At 44.1% G+C, this 26592-nt stretch overlaps 1 protein-coding gene across 2 annotated transcripts in view; it reads right to left on the bottom strand.

Moving 5' to 3' along the window:
• Positions 1 to 902: 902 nt before the first annotated feature.
• The window catches only part of LOC138823548 (estradiol 17-beta-dehydrogenase 2-like), a 33963-nt gene continuing 8273 nt past the window's right edge, over positions 903 to 26592 (bottom strand). The window contains exons 2-5 of one of the 2 annotated variants that reach the window (XM_070016937.1): positions 16529 to 16741; positions 14755 to 14940; positions 7682 to 7819; positions 903 to 4592 (exon numbers count right to left, since the gene is read on the bottom strand). In XM_070016937.1, the coding sequence (XP_069873038.1) occupies positions 4249 to 4592; positions 7682 to 7819; positions 14755 to 14940; positions 16529 to 16741 (881 nt within the window). In that variant the 3' untranslated portion in view covers positions 903 to 4248. The remainder of the gene's footprint in view (positions 4593 to 7681; positions 7820 to 14754; positions 14941 to 16528; positions 16742 to 26592) is intronic. The other variant, XM_070016938.1, reaches the window with a different exon arrangement.

Here is a 26592-nt window from a genome sequence, read left to right on the forward strand (position 1 = left end):
TTTTTCGTGTGTAATGCTTTTTGTATTCTGAGAAACCCCATGTGCCGTTCCGAAAGTGAAATATAATTGATCCCTTGTTCATACCTTCAGTTATCTGGTCTCTCACAGTTAGAAGCAAGGTTTTCCAAATAAGTAGGTAGTTGATTCAAGATCCTTCCGCTTCTCTTTTCCCTCCTCTCAGAGCCTACCTCCCTCCCCAAAGGCTGCTAGATTTTCCTGGAACTGAGAAAAAAATCGTTTGCCTCATCCTCCTGGTAAGCTTTTTTGTTGTTGTTGTTTTCCATCTCAGTTCAGCCCTGTCTTTATATTTCCTAAGAGTAAACCCTAAAATTATGTGGGAGCTCCCTGCCAGTGAGCAGGTATGAGCCGCCCTGCCCTGTGACACTCTGAGCCAGCCGCCTCTCCAGCCTCAGGGAAGCTGCGGAGCGGGAGCAGCTCCACTCGTGGCTCTCCACTGTCTTCAGACAACCTTCCCCCCTCTTCTAGAACAGATCATGTGTCCAGCAGCCTGCTTGCTCTCTAGCACAGGGGTACATGGCTGCAGTTCCAGCTACTTGGGATTCTGAGACAAGAGAATCACTTGAGCCTGGGAATCCTGAGGCCAGTCAGGACAGCATCCTGAAAAACTTGGTCTCAAAAAAAGAAATGCACTGTGCCAAGCACAGGTGCTCACGCTTTTAATGCTAGTTACTCAGGAGGGTGAAATCTGAAAAAAAAAAAAAAAAAAAAACTCAGTTCAAAGCCAAGCTGGGCAAGAAAGTCAGTAAGATTCTTATTCCCCAATAAGCTGGGCATGGAGCTGTGGCTCATGCAGTAAGCTCTAGTCCTGAGCAAGAAAAAACTCAAGGACAATGCCCAGTGAAAGGCTTCCCCCCAAAAAATCACTCAGACATGTGGTCACATACAAAGGAAAAGGAATTTTTAATCTCAGTAACCTGACAGGCTACCTGGTGGGCAGAGTGGCCACTGGGTAGGGATATAAACACAGTTTTATAGGGCTGGGTTCCTGTGGAACAGGAGAGCAGGACACTGCATTGTGGAAGGGGTTAATAATTACAGTTGTAGCTGCACAAACAAGGGAGAAGGAAATTGCATTTGGGGGAAAGGCTGCCTTTTGAGATTGCAGCTATCTGCCTCACCTATTTTTGGGAAAGGCCTGTGTCATCTGATTTCCGGGGAAGCAGTTTTGTTTTTGCCGAAGGTCTAAGGTGGCAGACTGCTTAAGAAGATGGAGAAGGAAAGACTAACACCCAGGCCCTGAGTTCAAGTCCCAAGATCCCCGCCATCCCCCACCCCACCCTGTGTGCGTTTGCACGCGCACATGTGCACGCGCATGTGTGTGCGCACACACACAAATACATTTTGTTATATGTCGAGAAAATGTAGAAGTCATATTTTGAGAGGTTGACTCTTGGAGTCTTTATTAAAAGACCAGTGACTGCGTGCCAGGCTCCTGTCTCAAAGACCAGCAACCAGCAAATATACTTAACACTGTTAGGAAACTGAACTGTGAAGGCTAGAGAGGAAATAAAGAATAAAAACAAGCCGGGCGCTGGTGGCTCACACCTGTAATCCTAGCTACTCAGGAGGCTGAGATCTGAGGATCGAGGTTCAAAGCCAGCCCGGGCAGGAAAGACCGTGAGACTCCTATCTCCAATAAACCACCAGAAAACCGGAAGTGGCGCTGTAGCTCAAGTGGTAGAGCGCTCGCCTTGAGCTGAAGAGCTGAGGGACAGCGTCCAGGCCCAGAGTTCAAGCCCCACGACAGACAAAAAAAAAAAAAAAAAGTTGTATAAGAATAAAAACAGTACCAACAAACCAAATCAGCTCCATAGAAGAGCTGAAGTGGGACTCCATGGTGACTGGAGAAGGAGCCCGGAGCCAGGAGACAGCAAACAAACACAGAGACATATTGCATCGAGTAATAGCATCTGAGCTGGTCCAGACCTAAACAGGGTCGGGTCAGGGGGCAGGGTCACAGGAAACTCCCAGTCCCAACACTGGACTGACAGGTTTTAGTAACCTATGGTCCAAGTCCCCGCCCCTGTATCCAGGGATTCAGGTACACCCATCACCTAGGATGGCGGGAAGGGGGGGTTCCCCTTCCCCACTAAAAAGGCAAGGTGCCAGACCTTATATGGACATACTCAGGTACAAGCTCAGGTACCAGAAAAAAAAATTTCCATCTAGGGAAGATAGGCCTCAACCTTCCACATAGAGAAATCGTAAAAGCTATTCAGAGGCAGGTGGTTCAAGCCATTTAGGGTGGTAATCAAGGCAGACTTAGAGCAATCTCTTATGCAAAGCTTTTCCTAGGTTATGCCACCTGCATTTCTGAAGACGAGCCCTCCTAGCTCACTTTGAGCTAGGCATCTGCATTTGATGAATGGCCTCTCTCACTTCTAGGCTTTTCAGCACTGGATAGAGAATTCCCTCCACCCAGCAAGAGGCACCAGAATGGCTCTAAGATGTTCACTTAGCCTCAGCCCCCTTTCTTCAACTTCATAGGTATCTATAGGAGGTAGTGATTCTTCTGATAGAAAATCTCATAGAAATGATTCACATTCAGAACATTGGTAATTTATGGGAGGAGATTCACAGGAGTTTAGAAAAAGTCCATCCCAACCCAGGTGGACAACTTGGGGGGCTCAAGGCCTCCTTGGAGGAAGTAACTACAGGTGTGGCAGGAAGAACAAGAAAACTACAATTAGAAGTGGAGCCTGAAAGGCCAGGCGCTGTTGGCTCATGCCTGTAATCCTAGCTACTCAATAGGTTGAGATCTGAGGATCACGGTTCAAAGCTAGCCCAGGCAGGAATGTCCGTGAGACTCTTATCTCCAATAAACCACTCAAAAACCGGAAGTGGTGCTGTGTCTCAAGCAGTAGAGCACTCGCCTTGAGCTGAACAGCGCCCAAACCCAGAGTTCAAGCCCCACAACAGACAAAAAAAAAAAAAAGTGGAGTCTGAAGATGTCACCGAGTGGCTGCAACTGCCTGGCAACACTTTAGTGGGTAGCATGGCTTCTTTTGGTGGAGCGAAGGAAGTAGTTTCTTCACACAGAATCTAGTCCTGGTGAAGATTCTGTGCATACTTCTGAGATGACAACATCTTACAGAACCTTGGTCAATTAGGCAGCAACACCACTTGACAGGATACAGTTTAGTTTGGAAAGAAGTTCCACTGTGAGAGACATGCTACCAGACGACCTCACACACTGCAGAGAAAATGTTCATGGAAGGAAGCGTCAGGACAGCTGTCTTCCTTTAAGAAATTGCTGCCCACACCTAAGCTCCAGTACTCCCTGCCCCATCAGTTAGCCATGATCAATTGTGGGGAAAAAAAAAAACATTTCAATACCAGAAACATATGATGTGCTAAAAGTTCGTTCAAGTGGTCCTTAGCTTTTTGTTAGCAATAAAGTATTTCTAATTAAGATATAAAATATATTAAGATATAATATTTCACATATAGCATTGTCTCAAAATTAATATATTATAATATTATATGTTATATATTATATAATGATTATTAAATATCACATATATTCAGCAAATAATATAATTATTATATTTTAGACATAATGCTATTACATGATTAATAGAATTAATAGTGTGGGGTAAACATAGTTTTTTGGTTGTTATTTGTTTTGTGCTGATCCTTGGGTTAAGCTCAGGGCCTGGGTGCTGACCTTGAGCATTTTTGTTCAAGGGTAGCACATTATCATTTGAGCCACAACTCCATTTCTGGCTTTTATTTATGTATTTATGTATTTATTTTTATTTTTAGTAGCAAATTGGAGATAAGAATTTCATGGACTTTCCTGCCCTGCATGGCTTTGAACCTCAATCCTCCTATCTCAGCCTCCTGAGTAGCTAGGATTACAGGCATGAGCCACCAGTGCCTGGCTTAAACATAATTTTCATATGCTCTGAGAAATCCAAAACTTCCATGGCTTGCTTGAATGTGCTATTTACTTCACTATAGTGGTCAGAACCAGCAATGTCTCTTCTGCGGTGTGCCTGTATCTGAGATGCATCTGGTGCATACATAGTAAGTACTCAGTTTTTTTTTCCTCTGTGTGCTTCTTGCTTCCTTCCAGCCTTCTGAACTCTACGTCCAATTCAACCAATAATTTCCAAAGTATGAATGGAAGTAAGAAATCATTTTAATGAGGTGCTTCCAGTTTCTCTTTAAGATTATAATTTTTCCCACTCCTTCAAGGTCTTCCTGCCTACAGGCCTTGTTTTCCTAGCTGGACATGCTTAGAGCTCTGGGCATGTCCTGTCCTCGGCCAAACAGTTTTTGTATAATATAATCCAATAAGATGGTAGGGGAAACGGAGGCAAAGCAGACCCATAGGTAAGTCAGCTTCCCCGGAGCATAGAAGGGAGAAGGGTTCTGAGCAGAGATGGCGTGCTGGACGGCCTCTAGTACAGGGGTCAAGTCTGGGCTGGTCTTCATATGCATGAACTTGAGGAAGTTCCTCTGCCTGAGAATGTAGTCCTGACCATAGTCCTCCTGCACTTCTTGGGGGAGGTTTTCCAGAATGTTCTTCTCCATCTTGTCCCACACATCACTTGTTCCTGTGATATCTGGGATACAAGAGGGAAGGAAGGAAGAAAGAGTTAGATGTTGGAAGGAAGAAAGAGTCAGGTAGGCCTCTGCGGGTAAGGATGGGTGTTTGCTTTCAAAACTATGTACAGGAAACAGCACAAATGACTGGACTTTTGCGAGATGAAAGATAACAAGCAACCAGCAGCTACTGCGCTCAGGAAACAAGCAGGTTTCACTTGCCTGGTCTTGAGTACTGCCCACATGCAGTCATGTGGTATACTCTGCAGCATCAACTTCTTAGCCATCACAGTGTCTGTAAGGTCCACCCACGTATGTACTGTGGACTCATTCTCTTTACTGCATAGCATCCCGTGGCATTAGTATGCCAGAGACTATTGATCCAATATATTGGTACTGAGATGAGACTTTTACAAATATGAAGCTCTTACGAATATGCTACAGAGACTTGTGGGGGGGGGGGGAAGGGGATGGAAATGGGGCTTGGGGCTTGAATTTAGGGCCTGGGCACTGTCCCTGAGCTTTTCTGCTCATAGCTTGTATTCTACCATTTAAGCCACAGTTCCACTTCCACCTTTTTAGTCGTTAACTGGAGATAAAAGTCTCATAGACTTTCCTGCCCAGTGACTTCAAATTGTACTCCTCAGACTTCAGCTTCCTGATTAGCTAGGATTACAGGCATGAGCCACCAACACAGGCAGCTACAGATGTTTTAGTGCATGTTTTTTTGATGACTGTTACATATATAATACATAATGTAATATCTGTGATTTTATATATAATACATTCTATGTATATACATACTGTATGCATATACATATACAGCATACACATAATTTATTAACTATAGAAATAAATCTATATTGATAGAGAAAATTGAACATATAACTTAAAGTGTCTCATATGTAATTTTAATTTAATGTTTAAAATATATTTTAAATGTAATTTAATACAATCTTAATACAGATTAAGTTAATGAACATAGGTTAAATTTTATATAAATCATATATGATTAACTATAAATATCTTTCTACAAAAGCATATAACATAAAATTAAACTATATATTTAGTTTAAAATATCGAGAAATACTGCTTCACTATCTAGATTAGATTGGATGTCTTTCTACCATTCATACTGTTCAAATGTGTGTGTGTGTGTATATATATATATATAAGTTCGGTTCCTTGTATTTTACCAGGAAGGAACAAATGCAAAAAGAACCCAGATGCTGGTGGCTCACACCTGTAAACTTAGCTACTCAAGAGGCTGAGATCTGAGGATCCTAGTTCCAATCCAGCCCAGGGAGACAAATCTGAGAGACTCTTATCTCAATTAATGAGCAGAAACCTGGAAGTAGAGATATGGCTCAAGTGGTAGAGTGCCAGCCTTAAGTGAAAAAACTAAAGGAAAACATCCAGGCCTCAGTTCAAGCTCCAGTACTGGCACAAAAAAAATCAATCAATTAATGTTTAAAAATTTAAAAAGGAATATACATAGATATAGTTTTCAAAAAATGCTTTTATTTCTTGGTAATAGAACACAGACCTCACTTACTCCTGGTTAATGGCTATACTTTTAAGCCATAGAACATCAATGCCTATAGATCTAAGCCAGAGGCAATAGAAAAGTTTAATGGACAGCTTTTCCAAACCTTGCTAGCTTTCACCACAGTAAGCGATCCTACACTGAATAGACCTGCACAATCTACCTGTTTGCGCTTGGTCCTTATTTCTGTAAGCAACATTCTCCAAAGTGCAGCCACCCGGTCAAGAGGCACATTCATTTTCCATTTCAGCAGCTACAGCAGGTCACTTTCCAATAAGATCGCAGCCACCCACACTCTGTCCTGCCCAGTACAAGAATGCTGAGTCCTCTGCAGGGGGAGCCTTTGTGTGCCAGCTTGGGTGACTCAGAATACCAGGGTTGAGAGGGGACAGGGCTGACCTGTAAGATCCTGACATCCAATTATGGAAATGTAAAAGCGCTTTCAATAGCCCCACTGCTGCACTTAGAGAAACAATTACCCTAACAATTACTTAGTTGGTTCTGAGTCTTAAACATAGCCTTTGCCTGTGTGAACTTCTATCCCTCTCCCGAGTCCCTGCCTTCCAAGCTAAGGGATTCCTTTCCCTCTCTACTTCCTGGACTTTTTGACAACTACTTAAATATCTTACAGCCCTAGAAGCTTGCTTTATGGGGCAGAAAGCTATTCAATATCTGTCAACCACCATCTGTCACTTGGGGCATGTACAACCTGCCCATCCCCTGCCACTGGAGGGGACAATAAATGTGTTAATATGACCCAGATCCAAACCCCATTTCTGCTTCACCTTAGTACTATGGCAAGAAAGCTCCTTAAAACTTCACCATGTTCAGCTTTCTCACTGTATGAGGGGGAGACTGAGGTCTATAGCACAGGTGAGGAGAATTAAGTGAGACAAAGCAGAGGAGGAGATTATATCTGCTAAGCATGCAATGTGTGTGCTATTTTTATTGTGGGACACTGTTTGAATGTCCCAGAATCTCTTTGTCTGTCACCTCATGGATGACTTTTCTTGCCTCTACCTTTAGTTAAATACAAACATGAAGCGTGTTGCTCCATGCTTGGGTCTCCCATTCTCTACTTTCTGGTCTCTTGCCTCCTAGGAGCTCATCAACCAACTGTGAATACGATGCTCCTGGCAGGATTGAAGGAAGCCAGGCACCATACGTGGGGATCTGGCATCAAGCACTCTTGCAACTCTAAATCATTCCCTGAAGGTCCAAAGAGAGCCATTGCTTTGAAATAGAATCATCCCCAAGAAGAAGGTTTTTCTGTCTCCCAGCCTCTGTTGGAGGGTGAGACCCTAACTTCTTCCCATTCATGCTAACCAACCCTTTGCTCTCTGACTTGTCTGGCTCTGTTGAACCCCACTCAAGTCACCTCTGTACCAATCAGAGTGGAATCCAGCTCTGGATGGCTACTACTGTGTTCACTCCTTTAGTGTCTTGCTATGTTGCTCTTGGACAACACGGAGGGGTTCAACTCATGCTCTCTCTTAGACCAAAAAGGCTTTGGGGGTTCCTTCCCAGATGAACTTTGAGGGGCTTTTAGGCTAGGACACCTACTTGTTCGGAAGCCTCCAGGTTGGATAATGATGACTTTTACTCCCCACTTGGAAAGTTCTTGTCTCAGAATAGATGAAAACATAGTCAGGGCAGCCTTCGTTGAATTGTAGGCAGCCATCTTCATCAGTGGGACTGATCCTATGGGAACATGGGAGAGAAAAAGAATCATAGGTGGTATTTTCATCCACCTGTAATCAGGAGAGCAGATATTCTTACTCCTGTCTATGTGGCTTTGTTGGCCTCCATCTTTCTTAGCAACTCCATTGTAGCTGCCATAATCAATAGCCCAGTAGAAAGCTCATCCTCCGCCACAACTTCTAAATGAAATGTGACTTAGGTGGTAGGATCACCAGCCTCAACCACTTGTCTTTCCAGTGTAACCAACCTTCATTCTGAGGATTCTGATCATGTATCTTTTGAGGAATCCACTACTCAATCCACTACAGAAATATTGAATAAACTCAGCTAATACCTACCTGTTGCAATGAGGAAGAGTATGCACATGGGGACCAACTCGGAAAGGTATGAGAAAGATCCTAGTCATCTGACAGATAGCCATTGTCTCACCTTCATCACATTTAACTTAGGGACTCTGGAATTTGAACCTTAAGCCAGGTTTGTCATTAGATCCATTGTAAGGAAAGAGGTCTAAAAGATAGCACCAAAGGAATCCAGAAAGTGGGAAGTGATTTGTTTGGAATAAGTGTTCATGAAGATGTAACCAGGATGAGATGATCTTAGTGGAGCATCCTAGCCCAGAAAGTGGGAAGTGATTTGTTTGGAATAAGTGTTCATGAAGATGTAACCAGGATGAGATGATCTTAGTGGAGAATCCTAGCCCAGAGCCAGTGGCTCACGCCTGTCATCCTAGCTACTCAGGAGGCTGAGATCTGAGGATCCTGGTTCAAAGCCAACCTAGGCAGGAAAGTCTGTGAGACTTTAATCTCCAGTGAACCACCAGAAACCTGAAATGGAGCACTAGCCTTGAGCAAAAAAAGTTCAAGGACAGTGCCCAAGCCCTGAGTTCAAGCCCCAAGACTGACCCCCAAAAAACCCAAGAGCATCCTAGAGGATGGATTCTAACTCCCAGGATGATCTACACCCACTATGGAAAGCAAATGTCAAGGGCAAGTTTTCTGCCAGACACTTCAGAAAGAAAGCAGCTTTGCTAATACCTTGAGTCAGATTTCTGGCCTTCCTAACTAAAGAAACAAACTTCCATTGGACCCAAAATAGTATAGCTCCATATCTTGCCAAAACTTTCCCTGGTCAACGAAGCATTTACTGGGTGAATGGACAGATGTACAGCTATATAATGGAACACAACTCAGCCATCAAAAGGATTGAATTTGTTGTATATAGCCACATAGATGTCTAAAAGTAATTATTGTTGAAGTGGAAAAGCAAACAGAAATGAATATCTATTCTATGCCATGCTTATATTTAGGTAAAATTCTATAATATGCAAACTAATCCCTAGTGAGAGAAACATATCAAAGGTTAGCTGTATTGTGGGAGAACTATTACCTGAATAGTGTTCCTCAAAAATCCATACGTGGATAGCCCACCCCTCCATGTGATGGTATTTAGAAATGGGGCCTTCAGGACACAAATAAGTAGTAACGATGGAGCCCTCCAGACAGATTAGCATCTTTTTAAGAAGAGACACCAGACGGCTTCCTCCCTCCCTCTACCATGTAAGGACAGAGAAAAGAGGGGCCATATGCAAGGCAGAGCCTGGCCAGGCTAGCACCCTGACCTCTGACTTCCAGTTTCCAGAACTCTTAGAACATAAGTTTCCAGTGTTTAAGGCATTCAGTCTGTGGCATTTTGTTATAACAACTTGAGACAAATCTACCCAGTCACCAACAGGACATGTTTTAACCAACCATCTGCAGAACCACACGCTCACTCCACCCCTCCTGGACCTAGACAGCCACCTTCTTATTCTGACTTAATGTAGGTACCATGAATACACCCTTCCCCTGCAAGCTTTTCTGCCTCTGTGAACCTCTCCATGGCTTTGTTCTCTACCTGGCCAGCGACAAATCCAGCATTCCCTTTTTTTTGTGGGGGGGGGGAGTGGTCCAATCGTGGGGCCTGAACTCTGGGCCTGGGCACTGTCCCTCAGCTCTTCAGCTCAAGGCTAGCTCTCTACCACTTGAGACACAGTGCCACTTCTGGCTTTTTTTTTTTCTTCTTATGTGGTGCTGAGGAATCAAACCCAGGGCCTCATGCATGCAAGGCAAGCGCTCTACCACTGAGCCACCTTCCCAGCCCCTCCAGCATTCACTTGGTGGATCACTTGTCTTTTCCCCAATGTTTTCATGTCCTCTGAGATGACACAAGGCTTCATAGTTGTCGGCCATAATTATCAACACCAGAAAGTAAGGTCTAGCTATGCAGAAATTACACAGCAGAGGGCAGAAGATTGCAGCCTTTCAGCAAAGTAGGCACCAAGGCCCCATGCCTACTGCAGCTTTGTCTGTCGCTACTAGCTTTGCAATGAGGGCTCTCAGCCAGCTTCTGCCTACACCAAACTCAGCTGGAGTCAGGTAAGGAAATTCACTCCTTTATGCCACTTTCCATGCTAATAAATACAAATCAACCCATGACTGCAGGAAAGACAGGTTTCCATTAGCAGAAGCTTGAAAGAATACCTGATGGTTTCCTTGTAACTTGACAATCTCACAGACTGTGACAAGCCTTTTGGTTATTAGACTCAAAGCATATTACATGTATGTATAGTTATATTACAATGAAAACTTTTTATACAATTAATATACAACAATAAATGTTTTGTGTGTGCGGGTCCTGGGACTTGGATTCAGTGCCTAGGTGCAATATCTTTTTTTTTTTTTTTCCCCTCAAAACTGGCACTTTACCAGTTACGCCACAGCTCCCCCTTCTGGCTTTTTGCTGGTCAAGTAGAGATAAAAGTCTCATGGACTTTCCCAACTGGGCTGGCTTTGAGCCACAATCCCCAGCTCTCAGCTTCCTGAGTAGTTAGATTACAGATGTGAGCCATCAGCACTCAAAGAAACAACATAAGAATAAATTAAGCTTTAAGATGAAATTTTTAAAAATAAAGCAAAGCCTGGGACCTTGTTACCAAAGTATGGTACAACCAGCCATCCACCGAAGGAATCACCCCTCCCCAAAATGTGGAGGGCAGAGACTGAGAATTGTTAATCTCAGTACCTTTGCCCTTAATGCATGCTGTCCTGATTTTTACCCTATCTCCTGCCGTTTGACCTGTCAAAAGGCAAGATTCAAATCGCAATCAACTCCAAGCCCCTGAGGCTTGAGCCATTTCAGAAGGGTTTATTTTCAACTGTTCACATGCAAGCACTATGCACGACTCTATATTTGCAATTTACTAGGTGATTTCCTAAGAGGAAAACTGGCCAGAAAAAGTTCTCAGATCTCACAAACAAGAGGATTTTCCACCTGCCCTTTGTACAAAGAGTTGCCCCTAAATTCTTTAGATCTGTAGTTAAATATTTATGGAACTAGCTTGCTGGAAGTGTCTATAAAGCGCTAACCTGTGTGTGGGAGAGGAGACATGGTAAATATAGTAGTTTAGGAGACATATCTCATAGAGTGCAGATGGAAAAATCTACAGGGAATATTCCATCGTCGTTATCTGCCCCCTGCATAAGAGCAACAATGCTGAGAACTTCATATAGATTATTTCACTTGCTCCTCAGGACCTCTCTGTGTGGTCAGCGCCTTTACTTCACCCACTTATGGGGAGAAAATGCAGGCTTAGAGTAGCCACTTAAGCCCCTAGCCAAGTTGCTACTTGGACTGTCCCCCGTCTAGCAAGTAGTGTGCTCCAACATACTGACTCCCAGAGGAAGTGATTATGAGCTATTCTTGAACCAGGACCCTGGGATAGAAGGAGAGACCCAGGGAGTAGCAAGGAGTTAGCAAGGAAAAGCAGGAAGGAAAAGATGAAGAGAATGAGTGACAGGAAAGTTAGGGACGTTGATGGCTTCAGTCTGCTTGTGAGAATTCCAGACAGGAAGTGAATACAGACTATAATAATAATCCTCTCCTTACAGTGTGTATTTGCTCACTTTTGTTTGGTTTATTGAGCACCTGAGAGAAGGAAAATGAGCGATGAACATTCTGGATTTAGCAGAAAAGGAAAGGGAGACAGTCAAGACTTGGGAACGAGAAAAGGCAGAGAAATGAAGGTAACCTCCAAGATGAGGGGCTAGAAGCTAAAGATGTTTCCAAGCAGAGACACAACCAAATGGGATGTGCATTAAAATATGTTTTGTGGTATGAAATTTAGCCTTCCTCTCAATCTATCCTTGAGGCCTAATAAAAGCTATTTTCTGAATTGCTTTGCCTTTGGGAGATGTAACAAAATGCTAACTGTTAACTCACTATGGTATAAATTAGAATGAGGAGAAAATGTCCATGGGGACCTGGTTATGTGAAAGTGGGAGGAACAGAATTGGTTGATTGATTAATGGTTATTGAACTTGGAACTTGCTAAATAGGTACTGTGCCCCCCAGCCTTTCTCTCTCTCTTTTTTTTTCTTTTTCTATGTCTTTTTCTTTTTGCTTTAGTTATTTTTTCTGATAGTCTTTTATTGTTGTCCAGAACAATCTTCAGTCTGCAATCCTCCTATTTCTTCTAAGTAGCTGGGGTTACAGGAATATACCATCAGGCTGAGCTGGAACAGACTTTAAATTTGGGGAAAAGGAAAGCATTTAGAATAGACAATTAGAAGCATTGGATATGATGTAAATTACAGATAAATATTGGCCTAAAGAGAGCCAGACTGAGATTACAAAAGGAGCGTTTATTGTTGGTTTAAGAACCCATGTCTTGTTAAGAATGTTGTTAGACACATTTATAAGATTATTTCTTTGTTGCTTTGTATATCCCTCCCCCACGGTATAAACCCTGCTTTCACTGTATTTGATGTTGTTACAATTTGTGGAAGGGAAGGGGAAAAACAAATCGTTTAAATAGGGATACAGGTGGACCCATTGCAACAAAGAGATGTACAAGTCCTTATGTCAAAAACGAACTTTACAACTTTGGTGGGGGGGGGGGATGGGAGGAGGATGGGATGGGAAGGGGAAAGAAAGGAGGAGGCTACAATGCTTGATAAGAAATGTACTCATTATCTTGCCCATGTAATTGTAAAAATAATAAAAAAACAATAAAAACAATAAAACAAAAACAATTTTAAAATTTAAAAAAAAGAATGTTGTTAGAATAAATTAGACTTTGCCAGAAAACCATGCAGACATTCAGGTACAGAGAAAGGTTTATTGCCAGTAAAGAGGCCAGAAGACCCCTTCTCACAGGAGAGAAGGGAAAAGAAGTGCTGGCTATTGTCTGAGGTGATCTATATAACCTGGGAAGTTTAGGAGGGGCCAGAAGAGGCTAGGAGATGGAGACCCCTGTGTAGACGTGTGAACCAGGGGCTTCATCATGGTGGATGAGGATCTATAGCTGCTGCCCGAGTTGTAGATAAGGGTCCTGCAGCTGCCCAGACCTGAAGGTCACTTTAAGGGGCTCTTACCACCTCTTAGGGTGGTGGCTGCCCCCGAGGAGTGCCATCCCAAGGTAAAGGGGGTTGGTGGCTGATTATTTACTTCCTTTGTTACAGGGGCCTGGTGTTGTCTAGGAAGGGAGCGTGCCAAGCTGTGGAGAGGGGAAGGAACATGCTAAGCTATAGGAAGGGAGCTCATTGGGCTAACAAACATCTAAGTTAAAGTTAAAACTACCAAGAAGCTGAGTGAGCTTTGATTGACCAATAAAGGAGAAGTACTCCTTATTTGAAAAGAAACTGAAGTGGGCCTAAACTATCCAGGTCAAACTACTTATAGTACCTCCTTATTGATGTCATTAAAAAAAATTGCCAACAACTTAGAAAAGTAACCTTATTATCTTTTCCTGCTAGAGGTCAGTAAGTCCCCATGTACTATCCTTAAGATGTCAGCAAGACAGGTTCTTCCTGAAGGCTCTACGGAAAAATTATTTCCCTCCACTTTTCCCTCTGCTAGAAGCTGTCTGCTTGCCATGGCTCGTGGCCACTTCATCCATTTTCAAAGCCAAGCTGGGTAGTATGTGCTGATTTCTGTCTGACTCTGACTTTCCTGCTTCCTATGAGGACCTTTGTGACTATGTCAGATTCATCTACATAATCCAGGCTAGTATCTCCATCTCAAAACCCCTCATATCTGTGTAGTATCATGACATAATTTCGGGTATTTGAAAATTCCAGGGATTCAGATGAGAACGCACTTGGAGGGATTTTTCTTTGCCTAGCAGACCAGCTACCCGTGTAAAAGCAGCCTGCAATTGTCTCTATGGGGTTATTTGTTGCTCTGCAGCCTCAAATAATCCAAACAGGGTTAATCATTCCAGCTCATGAGGTGACAGAGAGACCAGATTCAAGCTAATCTGATAGGCCAGGGCAGCAGGGCTTTTTTCAGAGAACAGATATTCATTATCCTGAGTCTCCCTCCATGTTCCCTGCTTCAAACCCAGAAAAAATATCAGCAGTGAACTCTCAGATCATGTTTCCTCCCAAGCCACTAGCACATCAACCCCAGAACTGTTTGTTCCCCAGAGCTCAAGAAGACTTTGGGGACATCCAATGCACGGGCATTGTTTACTTGAATTGTTGTCTGACTATTTGTTCTTTTGAAGTAGGGCAACGTAAGTCAGCAAATATTACATCCTGACCTGTGGTACTGAGGTTGCCCATCACAGGGAACGATCCTTGGTAACACAACAGAGAAGGACTCATGGGGTTTCCGCAGTGTAAACAGGGAGCGATATTTGCCTGCCTTGCTTAGGGTAAAGAGCAAAGAGCAGGGTTCAGAGAGTTTTGAAAACATGCATTTAGACAGCAGATAAGAGTTTGCGTATGAAAAGATTCATAAGGGCCATAGAGGAGACGCAAGCCAAGAGTGACCCAGCCTTGCCTTTGCATGCCCTAGCTTTCCTGTCCAGCCCACCAAGAACGTAAGCACCTAATCTTGTGACTGTCACTCCATGACTGACCGACCAACCATGTGCGACAATGGTGACTCACCTCCCATACTGCTGATAGCCACCAGCCTGCCCTTGGATTTCCTAAGCAGAGGCAAAAATGTCTTCGTGACTTCCACAGAGCCAAAGAAGTTCACAGCCATGCATCTTTTGTAATCGTTCATGGGAATGAGCTCGCCGTCTATGGGGAAGCCGATGATTCCAGCATTGTTGATGACAGCCCACATCCCTAGGGACCAAAAGGAATAGCTCTCAGCCCTCACCTCCATCAGGGAAGTAGGGTCTTGGTGGTCTGTGGGAAAGGATGGTGCAGCACATAGAAGGTAGTAAGAAGTCTGTGTCTGGTGTTGAAGTTTCAAATGTTTCTTCCTGTTTTCTCACAAAAGAGTGTGTAAGGACCTTACTCCATGTTTACAATAATGTGGAATGATCTGGGTCCTCTTTTATGCATAAACTAGAAAAAAAAAGTCCTATTCCTTCTGCTTCACCTAGGTCACTGATCTCTACTCCAGGTCAACCCCCACCCCACCCCCACCAGCCCCCAGTCCCCAAGAACAAGAGCCTCTGGTGGAAAGTGTACAGCTTGAGAACATCCTGGGGTTATCAGAAAAAAAGGTCACCTGATCAATATTTAGCTTTGCAAACTCTGTGAGCTCATAGCATGAGCCAGGACAGCCAGTGAACAGGGCGGGGGCGGGGGGGGGGGGGGGGGGGGAAGGGGAAGCTCTGGGGAAATCCTGCTTACGTTGGCATTTAAGTGCTGTGCAGATTTCACCTGTCAGAACTATTCCTCCTCTGGTTTCTTTTGAACTGTTCAAAAGTGTAAAAAAAGAAAAGAAAACCATTCATGCTCACAGGCCACAAGAAAACAGGTGACAGACCTCGATCACATACTTTTCATGTCTTGATATGTGAACTCTTCTCTTCTCGATTGTTATTAAATATGCAATATGTGGTTGTGAAATATTGCATTCCACTGTACTGTGGAGCAGAACTTATTGCCACTGTGCAATTGTGCTTTGTACAGGCTCACCTGCGAGAGGATTCTTAGCTTGCCAATAAGTCCAATAAGGGCTGGATAAAATAGTTTAATAATAATTAATATTGATTAATAAAAAATATGTGAATAGTATGCTGTGTGGGAGCACAGGCCAGTGGCTGGCCCTGGTACAGGAGCTGTAATTTGTTGGTTTACCTATGGATAAAGGATAAAGAAAGAGACCTATCCTGGAACCACAGAGAATGATCAGTGAGCTAGGAGGAGAAAACAGGAAATCTGGAGATCCCAAAACCAACGAGTAGAGTGTGAGTTTACCATGGAGAGGTGAAGTCTTAGTCTTCAGGTGAATGCTGACAACTTTGCCAGGCCAGTTAGGAAGGCATGGCTAGAGCCAGCATCTACTTGACTTATAAAGAGGTAAGAGATGGAGGCTGACATGGCCTCAGAAAGCATGGCCACTAGGGAAGGGAAAGAGAAAGGACGGTGGGTAATGGAGGCCCATAATTATAAGCCTATTTCATTCCTAATCTGGGAAGGTCTAATGTGTGTGGGTATTGCTGGAGGAAGCCAGCAAGGATGAGATTCATGGGAGAATAATTCATGGGGGATGACACACAGAGAATGGGGCAGGGCACTCTGCAAGGTTCAGAAGCACAGAGCCGCATTTGTCTGCAGAGCTCTTGCCTGTGCTTGGGGCTCAGCTCTGGTAGCTGCTGGTGCATGGAGAGAGGATGGTCATCAGAGAGCCCAGACTTAGAGTCCAGCACTGGTAAACAGGGAGAAAGGCTCTCGAGGGCACAGGTAGCCAAGGCAGTACCTTTGTCCTGCATCTTTTCCACGACTTTGCTGTAAGCATCTTTTATCTGCTCTGGCTTGGTGATGTCCATCTGCAGCACGGAGAGACGTGAAGAGCAGGATTTTTGCAATTCTTTGGCTCCGGCACTCTTCTTATCCAGAACTCCAGCGAATACTGTGAAGCCCAGCTTGTCCAGATGCTTGGCCAAACCATGGCCAAACCCCGTGTCAGAGCCTGCAAAAGGCCAAGAGAAGCCGAGACTGACAACTTTCTCTATGTAAAGAAAGGCGAATGGGATAGACTTGGGTGGGTAATGGGGGTGGTCAGAAGGAATGAGTGAGAAGAGCAGAGCTGAGGGAGATTGCTGATCCAATCCAGGGGTGGCTGGCACCTAGAGAGCGTAGAGAAAAACCAACAACACCACAGCGTAACATTTTCCACCTACACTCTAAGAAACTACTTGTTTGTCTTGTACAATTTGTTTTTCTAATAGCCATGCTGAAGCTTGGTAGTGGTTACTCATGCTTATAATCCTAGCTTCTCAGGAGGCTGAGGTCTGAGGCTCACAGTTCAAAGGCAGGCAACACCAGTGAGATTTTTCTCTTCAATTAACCATCCAATAAAGCTGGAAGTGTGGCTCAAGTGGCTGAGTACCAGCCTTGAGTGAAAAAGGTAAGGCCCTTAGTTCAAGGCTCAATACTGGCACAAGGAAGAAAGAAAGAAAGAAAGAAAGAAAGAAAGAAAGAAAGAAAGAAAGAAAGAAAGAAAAGAAAGAAAGAAAGAAAGAAAGAAAGAAAGAAAGAAAGAAAGAAAGAAAGAAAGAAAGAAAGAAAGAAAGAAAAGAAAGAAAGAGAGAGAAAGAAAGAAAGAAAGAGAGAGAGAAAGAGAGAGAGAAAGAGAGAGAGAAAGAGGGAGGGAGGGAAGGAAGGAAGGAAGGAAGGAAGGAAGAAAGCAAGGAAACATGGAAGGAAGAAAGGAAAGAAGCAAGGAAGACAGGCAGGCAGGCAGGCAGGCAGAGGGAAGAGGGAGGAGGAAAGAAGGAGGAAGGGAGGAGGGAGGGAGAAAGAAAGAGAAAAGAAGGAAGGGAGAAAATAAAAGAAATTAACCAAATGTCCATCAACTGCAGATTGTATATACAAAATGTGTTCTAGCCATAAAGATGAATTACTGATCAATAAAGATAAATGAAATAGTGATACTAACAACATGAATGAACCTTCCTAAACATGGCGCTATGTGCAGAAAGCCAGGGTGGCAGATAAAGGAACAAGAGCAAGGAAGCAATGTTTCAGTCATAACTATAGAATGACCTCACAGATGTTTTGAAAGGCAGCACCTTGAACAGTTTTGTGAAATCTTGGATCTTCCCATCTTAGGAAAGTTCTTGGGAATAGCCCGGCACAATGGAGGCAAGAGAAGGAAACTGAGCAGAGACCACATGAACTCTACAGAAGCCCTGTAATCTTAGAAAGGAGTAAAAGTGAAGAAATCCTCCCACCTTGTCTTGTCTTGTCTTGTCTTGTAGGTAATGGTTTGATGCAAGGAATCCCTGTTCCCATAGGATTTAGATGAGACTCACAGATAGATGCCTTGGGTCCCACCTTACAAGAAGGCTGGACCCGGCGTGTCCAAACCCTTCCTTTACTCTTTACAAATGACTAGTTGAACTTTTTTATCCTTCTGGTCAATTTCAATAAACATATTTTATTATCCTAACTTTGGTGAGGATTCTCTCCTCCCAGCAGATCCTGGCTAGCACACCATCCATATTAAGAAGGTTGTTTTGGAATTGGCAATGAATTTATAAAGCCAAAGCTTACAAGAAACCATCTGCTTTGTGTTCAACGGTGAGAGGCCTGCACTTGAGCCTGATTCTGTGTTCCTGCCTGGCCAGCCTGCCTCTCTGCTCAGACTCCAGGTCTGTGGAATGGGCTTATGGAATGGGTTAATGTCTGTGTGGTGCTTAGTGAAGTTGTTTCACGTGCTGACTTGAGGGCTCTTTCTATAACTGACACTATATGTAGCATAACAATAGACAAAGAGTTCGCCCCTAATGCCAGGCTGCTGGGCATCTTGGTTAAGAATGGGGCTGCTGTGGCTCAGTGGTAGAGTGTTTTCCTAGCATGCATAGAGCCCTGGGTTTGATTCCTCAGTATGGCGAAAAAAGCCGGAAGTGGTGCTGTGACTCAAGTGGAAGAGTGCTGGCCTTGAGCAAAAAGGATAGTGCCCAGGCCCTGAGTTCAAGTCCCAGCACTGACAAAAACAGAAAGAATCAGGCTGCTTGCCTGCCTTTTGGCTGCTTACAAGCTCGGGAAAAGTATGCAGAACTGGCTGCAGCTGCTACTTCCTTGTGTGAAAAGTTTAGAGTTTGTTTGTTTTTAGCCTGGTACTTTCTGGGCAGGCACTGTATCACTTGAGCATGTCTTTAGCCCAGAAGTCGGGTTCGGATCCTACTCTCCTCTTATGCTGCTGGGGCAGTTGCCAAGACAGAGTGTTTCACACGAGGCCCTGCAGGTAGTAAGTGACTGCGACAGAATGCTGGCGCTAACGCTGACACCAACTTGAAAGATGAGCAGTCATCCTGGCACTGGCCTGTGCAGGGTCAGGGGCCTGGAGAAAGCACGAGGCTTGGGAGCCAACCCCTGTTGGCGTCAGAGAACCTTTGTGTACTCCAGGAACCTAGAGAAAAGGCTGGGGCCTCTTAAGAGGCCAGAGGAGTTCACAGGCATCACTATCAGTGGACGAGCCTCAAATGTGTAAGCACACAATGTCAGCCAGACTCCCTACCCAGCCACTGAAGGGTAGGGAGAGGTGCAGGTAATTTTATTCTCTTCAGGTTGCAGGGGAGGAAATGGAGGCACAGAAGGTTCAGTCTCACAGCTAGGGCATTACAGAGTCATCTTGACCTAGACATGGATGTGGTACAAATAGCTGGAGTCCAGCCAGGTACCAGGGGTCCACGTCTGTAATCCTAGCTACTCAGGAGGCTGAGATCTGAGATCTGAGATCTGAATTCAAGCCCCGGTACTGGCACTGAAATTGGCAATGAATTTATAAAGTATACACATATATATGTATATATACATAGGTATACATATATATGCATATATATATATACATAGATACACATATATATACATATATATAGGAGATGAAATACTACTTTTGAGAACAAGGCCCAGGTACCATGTGTTAAATGAACAGGCATTTAGGAGGGCTCAGGAATATGAGTGTCTTTAGAACAGGGAAGGGTGTTAGAAGATTTAGAGTGCTCCAGATTTAGAGTACAACTGGCTAACAGTGGTTCGTGCCTGTAATGCTAGCTACTTGGGAGGTTGCGAGCAGAAGGATTACGATTCAAGTCCAGCCCCAGGCAAAAAGTTCATGAGACTCCATCTCCAACATAACAAGCAAAGCATGGCTCAAGTGGTAAGGCACCAGGCAAGCAGGCTCAGGTCTGTGAGTTCTAACCCCAGTACCAAAACGGATGTTTCACCCGAGACCAATATCCATGTAGATATAACTGATAGGGATTATATAGAAATGATAGGGATAAAGACAAATGATTTAGACATAGATACATCCCAACATACGCTTGTGGAACTAAACGCCTATCCCAACAGATGTTGGGTAAATACCAAGTTGCTTTAAGCAATGCCCTTTAAGATCATTCTGCTTCTACTGGCCAAGAAACCCACCCATGTAGAGCGAGCACGGGTACTAGTATCCCATTTGTGCAAGTCTGCAGTGAATCTGAAATCACACTTAATTGTACAAATACAAGTGCAGTCCTGACTGATATGTGAAGTGGAAAGGGAAACTACCATAAATTTTTAAGAGTTAAGAATGATATAGTTTCAGAGTGTATTTATGCTACTGCCACATAGGGACTTTTAAATAATTTAACAAGTTAAATTATTTAACTGCTGAGCAGAAGCATTCCCCATGATTTGTTGGGGCAAGTCTTTAATTAGGCAGGTTGTGAATAATGCAAATTTGGGTGTGCTTTTTTAATTTTTTTGGACCAGGTCTCTTGAATGAAATGCACTCAGCCTGTAGACATGTGGCTGGGCTGTGGAGGGTATGTGCTGGTAGAAACAAATAGAGTCCCTTGCAAGAAGAAAGAATAATGTAGAAACCTGAGTAGCTTCTGGTCATGAAAAAGAAAAATCATACAGGTAATCAAACACTGTCAACACCAGATAGGTGCTCCAGAAGTCGTAAGCAGGAACATAATTATCAGAGAGAGCTTAGGAGGGTGTTTCAGACAGAGTAGAATAAATAAAGAAGAGATTAAATAGAGGTAAAGCAGAAGAGTTGGTGCAAGGCCAGTTCACATATGGCTTTCAAGTCATGACATGTAACCAGGAAGTTCTGAACAAAGATTTTTAAAGGGATCATCTGGGCAGCAAATCATAACTTGGGTAATAAAAACTATACTAAAGGCCACCATTTCCTGAGTACTTGTGATATATGAGACATTATCCTCAATGCTTTGTCTAGGATACCTCGGGATTTCTTTCACTGTTGGCCTATGCATTGCTAAAGTTGCCTGTTCACCAGAATGCAAGTTAGTGAGGGCAAGAATCTTGCTTTAGCTCCTGAATCCTTAGCCCACAACACAATGCCTGCCATCTACTGGGACAGCCCTGTATTTTGTTGTTGAATGAAGCTCTACGGGTCAGTCCCTACTCCAGACAAGAGAAGTGAGTGAGTCTCATTGTCTGTTGCCCAAACTACCAGTCTGAACAAATCTGTGCTTCATGGCCCATTCCCAGGAGAAGAATTTCCACCTATGGGGACAACGCTCAGAAAGAATAATAGTCTAGATGAAGCATTTAAGGACTTGTTGTACACGTTGCCAATCTTCACTCTTGTTTTTAAGTTTCAAGGTTAACTTGATTCTGAGATTAACCTTGAAAAGGTGCTTCTCAAGAGCCTGCTGGGAAGTGTCTCGCCTTTGCTTAATCGCATTCCATTCCCCACTTCTTTTTTTAGAATTTTTTATTGTAATTATAAAGGTGATGAACAGAGGTGTTACCATCTCCTAAGTCACGTACTGAGTACATTTCATGGTGGACAATGTCACCTTTTCTTCCACTCTCTCCAGATTTTCCCTCCAATCCCTGCTATAGTGTCTAGTGAGTACCACTGCTGCATTTGTTCACCCTTTATCTCTACATTTCTGTGCGCCTCCTTCCCCCCAACCCCATACAACCAAAGACAGAACAAACCCTATACAACCAAAGATGAACAAACAAGACCAAAAATTCTTATTTCCATTTCCTGGAATCCATTCTCCATTTATATCCCCTGGAGGTTAAGCTCCTTCCATTCAAGCTCCTTCCTGTGTTACTTCTGCACAGAGTTCTTTCTGAGCTGAAAAAGGGGATGGTATACACACACACACACACACACACACACACACACACACACACACACACACACACACACGGTATATGTACACCTAGTAACCTAGTATTGTATTAGTTCCCAGCAACCTGAGACAAAGCTTTCTTCCCAAGTCAAGCTTCCTCTGTGCACGGTCTCACGGTTTGTTTACAACACCTTTAGACCCTAGCCGTAGCCACTCATTAGTCATTCAGCTTCTCTCTTCCCCATGGGGCTCCAGGCTGAGGGTAAAAATAACTACTAAGATGGACCAACTTCCCGCCCTCAGGGGGTTTACTGCCAGTGGGAGCTCCCAGTCCAGTCCTCGCCTACCGATGTTCCCAAATCAAGCTAAATTCATCATTGGTTCTGTTGGTATTTCTTGTCTTGATTTTCCATCTCTGTTCTTCATTGAGGGAAAATTGGTAACACTTCACTTATTTCCTCTTTTCTCTAGAGTGCACCTTAGTCTGTTTGGTACATGAGCCTCCTCCAGACCTTCCCGGCTTCAAATACTACGAAGTTTGGTGTCTTTTCTTTGCATTTCAGGTCACTTATCCTTGAACTCAGAGCCTAGGCACTATCCCTAAGCATTTTTGCTCAAGGCAAGTGCTCTACCACTTTGAGCCATGTTTTTTTGAGTAATTGGAGGTAAGAGTCTCACGGGGACTTTTCAGCACAGGTTGACTTCAAACCATGATCCTCAGATTCACTCTAATGAGTAGCTAGGATTACAGGTATGAGCTACCCGTGCCCGGCTCTGAGCAACCATTTTTAATCAATGAGTTATGATTAGTCTCAGTACCAATGGAATGATGAGACCTAGAAATCATGACCACGACCCAGCAAACCAAGCATGAGCAAAATATTTATGTGACCAGGAAATAGCAGTAGAATGAACACTTTCTCCAAGTGTAGTAGACTTGTTTCTGCTGCTGTGTCATTGTTGTAAAGAAAATGCAAAGCCCAGTCTGGTGGCTCATGCCTATAATCCCAGCTACTCAGGAGACTGAGATCTAAAGATCAAAGTAGAAGAACCAACTCTGGGCAGGAAAGTCTCTGAACTTCTATCTCCAATTAACCAGCAAAAAGCCAGAAGTACATCTGTAGCTTAAGTGGTAGAGCATTAACCTTCAGCACAAAAGCTCAGGGACAGTGCCCAGGCTCTGAGTTCAAGTTCACCCACACACATACAAATGCGATTAGAATGTTTAATAATGAATGTGAGAGGGATCAAGAGTGGATACCTGCAGGCAGGTTGTCAGGATCTGTTTCCAAGCCCTACAGGGGGAAGAAAAGGAAGAATCCAGAAAGACTGCACTGTAATCTTCGGAGGAGGAAAGTAGGCCTCTTGAAGGCACAAAGGTGACTAAACACTATGACATCAGGCTCCTCGGAGTTTCCCTTAAGGGTGAGGAAAGCTGTGTTAGCTGTAGTAGGTAAGGTGAGTACAGGAGTTATTTCCAGAGCAGCACCTTCTTTACCCAAAGGAGGAATGGGGATTTTGTTTGGGAAAACCATGCATAGTTATATAGGAAAGCACCAACATAAATATAGAGGGTCAAGCACATTCCTAAGCATATTTAATTTCAGGTTATCATTTGAGAAAATACAGGACAGCAGACACAGGGGCAAGGTTAGCCTGAGATGGAGAAGTGTGTGTTTGAAAGGTTAGACTGGCAGTTGGGAATAGTCCAAGCATGCTTAGCTTATATTATAAAGATGGGAGATAGGAACGCCTCTAAACAAGCTCAGCTTTCTCCAAACACTTTTAGTTGGGTCTTTTGGTCCTCCTGGGTCCTCCTGACTCTTTGCTCTTTGCTCTTAATTGATAAGTCTACGAGTCATTCTTTGATGCAGACCTGCAAGATGGACATATCTTCCAATATCCCACAACCAGAAGAAAGATTTCTTCCAATCTCTCCAACCTCCTCTGAGATTTCTTGATGGTTTTTCTACCTAGATATCCTTTCAAGATGGAGACTTTGGCCAGGTACCAGTGGCTGATGCCTGTTATCCTAACAACTCGGGAGGCTGAGTTCTGAGGATCACGGTTCAAAACCAGCCTGGGCAGGAAAGTCCAGGAGACTCTTATCTCCGATGAACCTCCAGAAAACTGGAAGTGGCTCTGTGGCTCAAGTGGTAGAGTGTTCATCTTGAGCCGAAGAGCTCAAGGACAGCACCCAGACCCAGAGTTCAAGCCCCACGACTGACAAAAAAAAAAAAAAGAGCAAAGGGGACCCTAGCCTCCCTGGTCCCATAATCCACCACGGAAGGGCATGTCGTGGCCTCTTTCCCCAAGGAAAACTGCCCTCAGAGAATTGCTTTATCTGACTTCATGCTACCATATTGTTGAATTATAACTAAACTTGACCCCTGGTCATACTACAGCAAGATCATTTCCTGCAATTTTTTTAATGATGTGCTTGGCACTTTCCACTTGAGAGTATAATGTGCACCTGTTCTTGGCAGTGACGGAGCCCAGCAGGAGATGAGTGCCAGGAGCCAAGAGCCCACTGGAAGAGCAGCCAAAACCACCCTGGGTCTGGGAGCGGGCAGGAGAGACTACACAGCCAGTGAAACCCTCCGCAGTTCGTATTGCCACTCGGCATATTGTGGAGTAAAAGCTCTACAAGGTTCCCTCCGCTCTCCCAGGCCACACGGCTCCCGGGTCCAGCGGTGCCTCCCAACTTCATCTCCTCTCCGCCGAGCTAGTTCCCCACTCTCACCTGGGCAGCCGGCCGCAGCCTGCTGGCCTTCAGGCGTGCACAGCTATAATTATTGAGCACCACCTGGCTCTGAGTATCACCGCCGGCCAGCACAATGACATGGTACTATTGTTCTATTGCATGGCACTATTGTATGCCAGAACTGAGTGAAATAGCCAAGGTAATGAAATCAGAGGTGGTGTGGGGGGGGTGATAAAAGCCCTGACATTCACCAGATAATTGCATAGGTCATTTCAAGGGGGTGGAGGGGGAGTTCTATGGCTGTAACAAGCAGGATCTGGGGATTGAGAAAACTCGCCGGAGACTTAAACACGTGACGATCAAAGCACTACTTAAGTCGTTTTCACTCACATGTGATGGTATGGGTGTGGGGAACCTTTGACATTTTTTTGGAGACCTTCCTATCATCCTAACTGGGGAATGATGTCCTCCTGGCATTCTAGAATAGAGGTGAAGGTGACTGCTAAGCACCCTACAATGCCCAGAATACCTTCCCAATCCAAATGGCAATAGCCCCCAGAGTAAGAAACTCTGATGTAGGTGAAAATTTGAAGGTGAAAAGGTCAGCCCTATGAAAGGATGGGGGCGGGACATGTTCCAGGTGAAAGAAACAGCATATACATGCAGAGGTCCAGATCTTGCAGGGCCTTCTGGTCTCCAGCAGAAGTTTGGATTTCTATTCTCAAGAGTAAAATGCTCTGAAGGGTCTTAGACACTTGAAGGGACGTAGACACTCAGGATGCTCCCTAGAGAATGGATTAAATAGCTAAAAGTGGAATCCCAGAGGCCAGCTTGGGGAAGAAGCAAAGGCAAATTTGGCTAGATGAGAGGCAGGAGACAGAGAGAGCAGAAGATGTATTCAGATGTACTCTGAAAGTAACAGATGAATAGGAAACCGAGACTAAAGGTAATTCTTGGGATTCTAGTCTCTGTCTAGAAGTAAATGGTACAGCCTACCAAGATGGAAGACCCAGAGGGGAAATGGCCCCAGCTTAAGAGCTCAGCCCTCTAAGTCAGACCTGCATGCCTAGCACACCATTGCAATTGCAGACACACAGCACTGGAGAAAACAATTGCTTATACAACGTTTGGAGCAGTGGTTTATTTGCAGTGTAGGCCTGCGTGTTAGCTTCACCTGTATGAGGGCTTTCCAAAGAAACACCAGGTACACGCCTTACATCAAACGAGCAAGTCTGAGCTCTAGCATGGGGTGCCCAGGCCTCTGTGGGTGGGCTGAATGAGACTTGAAGAACTACCTCCAAGTGGAGAAAATCCCTGGACACACAGTGTCCACAACCAAGCTTCACCTTCCTGCTTTACCCAATGAGCTCTCTCTATTCTGTGTCTGTGGGAAATTCTATCTCCATTGCTTCAGTGGTCGACTGAATTCTCTGTCAAAACATGAATGGCTTCCAGTCTAGGGAGTTCATGGGATAAGTCCAGGTGCCTCAACTCTGAGCCACTGGCCACTAAAGTCAGGAAATTCTCAAGGTAGGGACTGCCATGTACATGTTCAGAGGTTTAGGCAACAACCTAGCCTCATCAGTAGGTGTAGCCACCCCAACTATGACAACTTAAATTATCTCCAGACATTGCCAGATATTCTCTTAGGAGAACTTATCCCCAGTGAAGAACCATTGTCAAGGGCAAAGATGGCACTAGACCAACCCTTATTCATAGGGAATGTTGATAAAGGTCATGAAAGGGACACAGCTGGCCAGATCTAATTGAACTTGGCAGGGCCTTCAAGATAAGAGTTCAATGTGCAATTACCTCTTCAAGCCACTGATAAGCAGACTGCCTTTCTGTTTTTATTATTTTATTGCTATTGTAGTGAGGGATTACAGTTACATGAGTCAGAGTACAGCTCTTTGTGAGCCATGTCTCCCTCCCCTTCCCTCCCCCTCTCTGTTTTTCCCTCCCATCCCCTCCCAATGCCTTTGTCCCCTACACTAACTAGAGCAA

The sequence above is a fragment of the Dipodomys merriami genome, unplaced genomic scaffold (assembly GCF_024711535.1).
Source record: "Dipodomys merriami isolate MVZ:Mamm:240054 unplaced genomic scaffold, mDipMer1.0.p SCAF_120, whole genome shotgun sequence".
Classification (NCBI taxonomy): Eukaryota; Metazoa; Chordata; class Mammalia; order Rodentia; family Heteromyidae; genus Dipodomys; species Dipodomys merriami.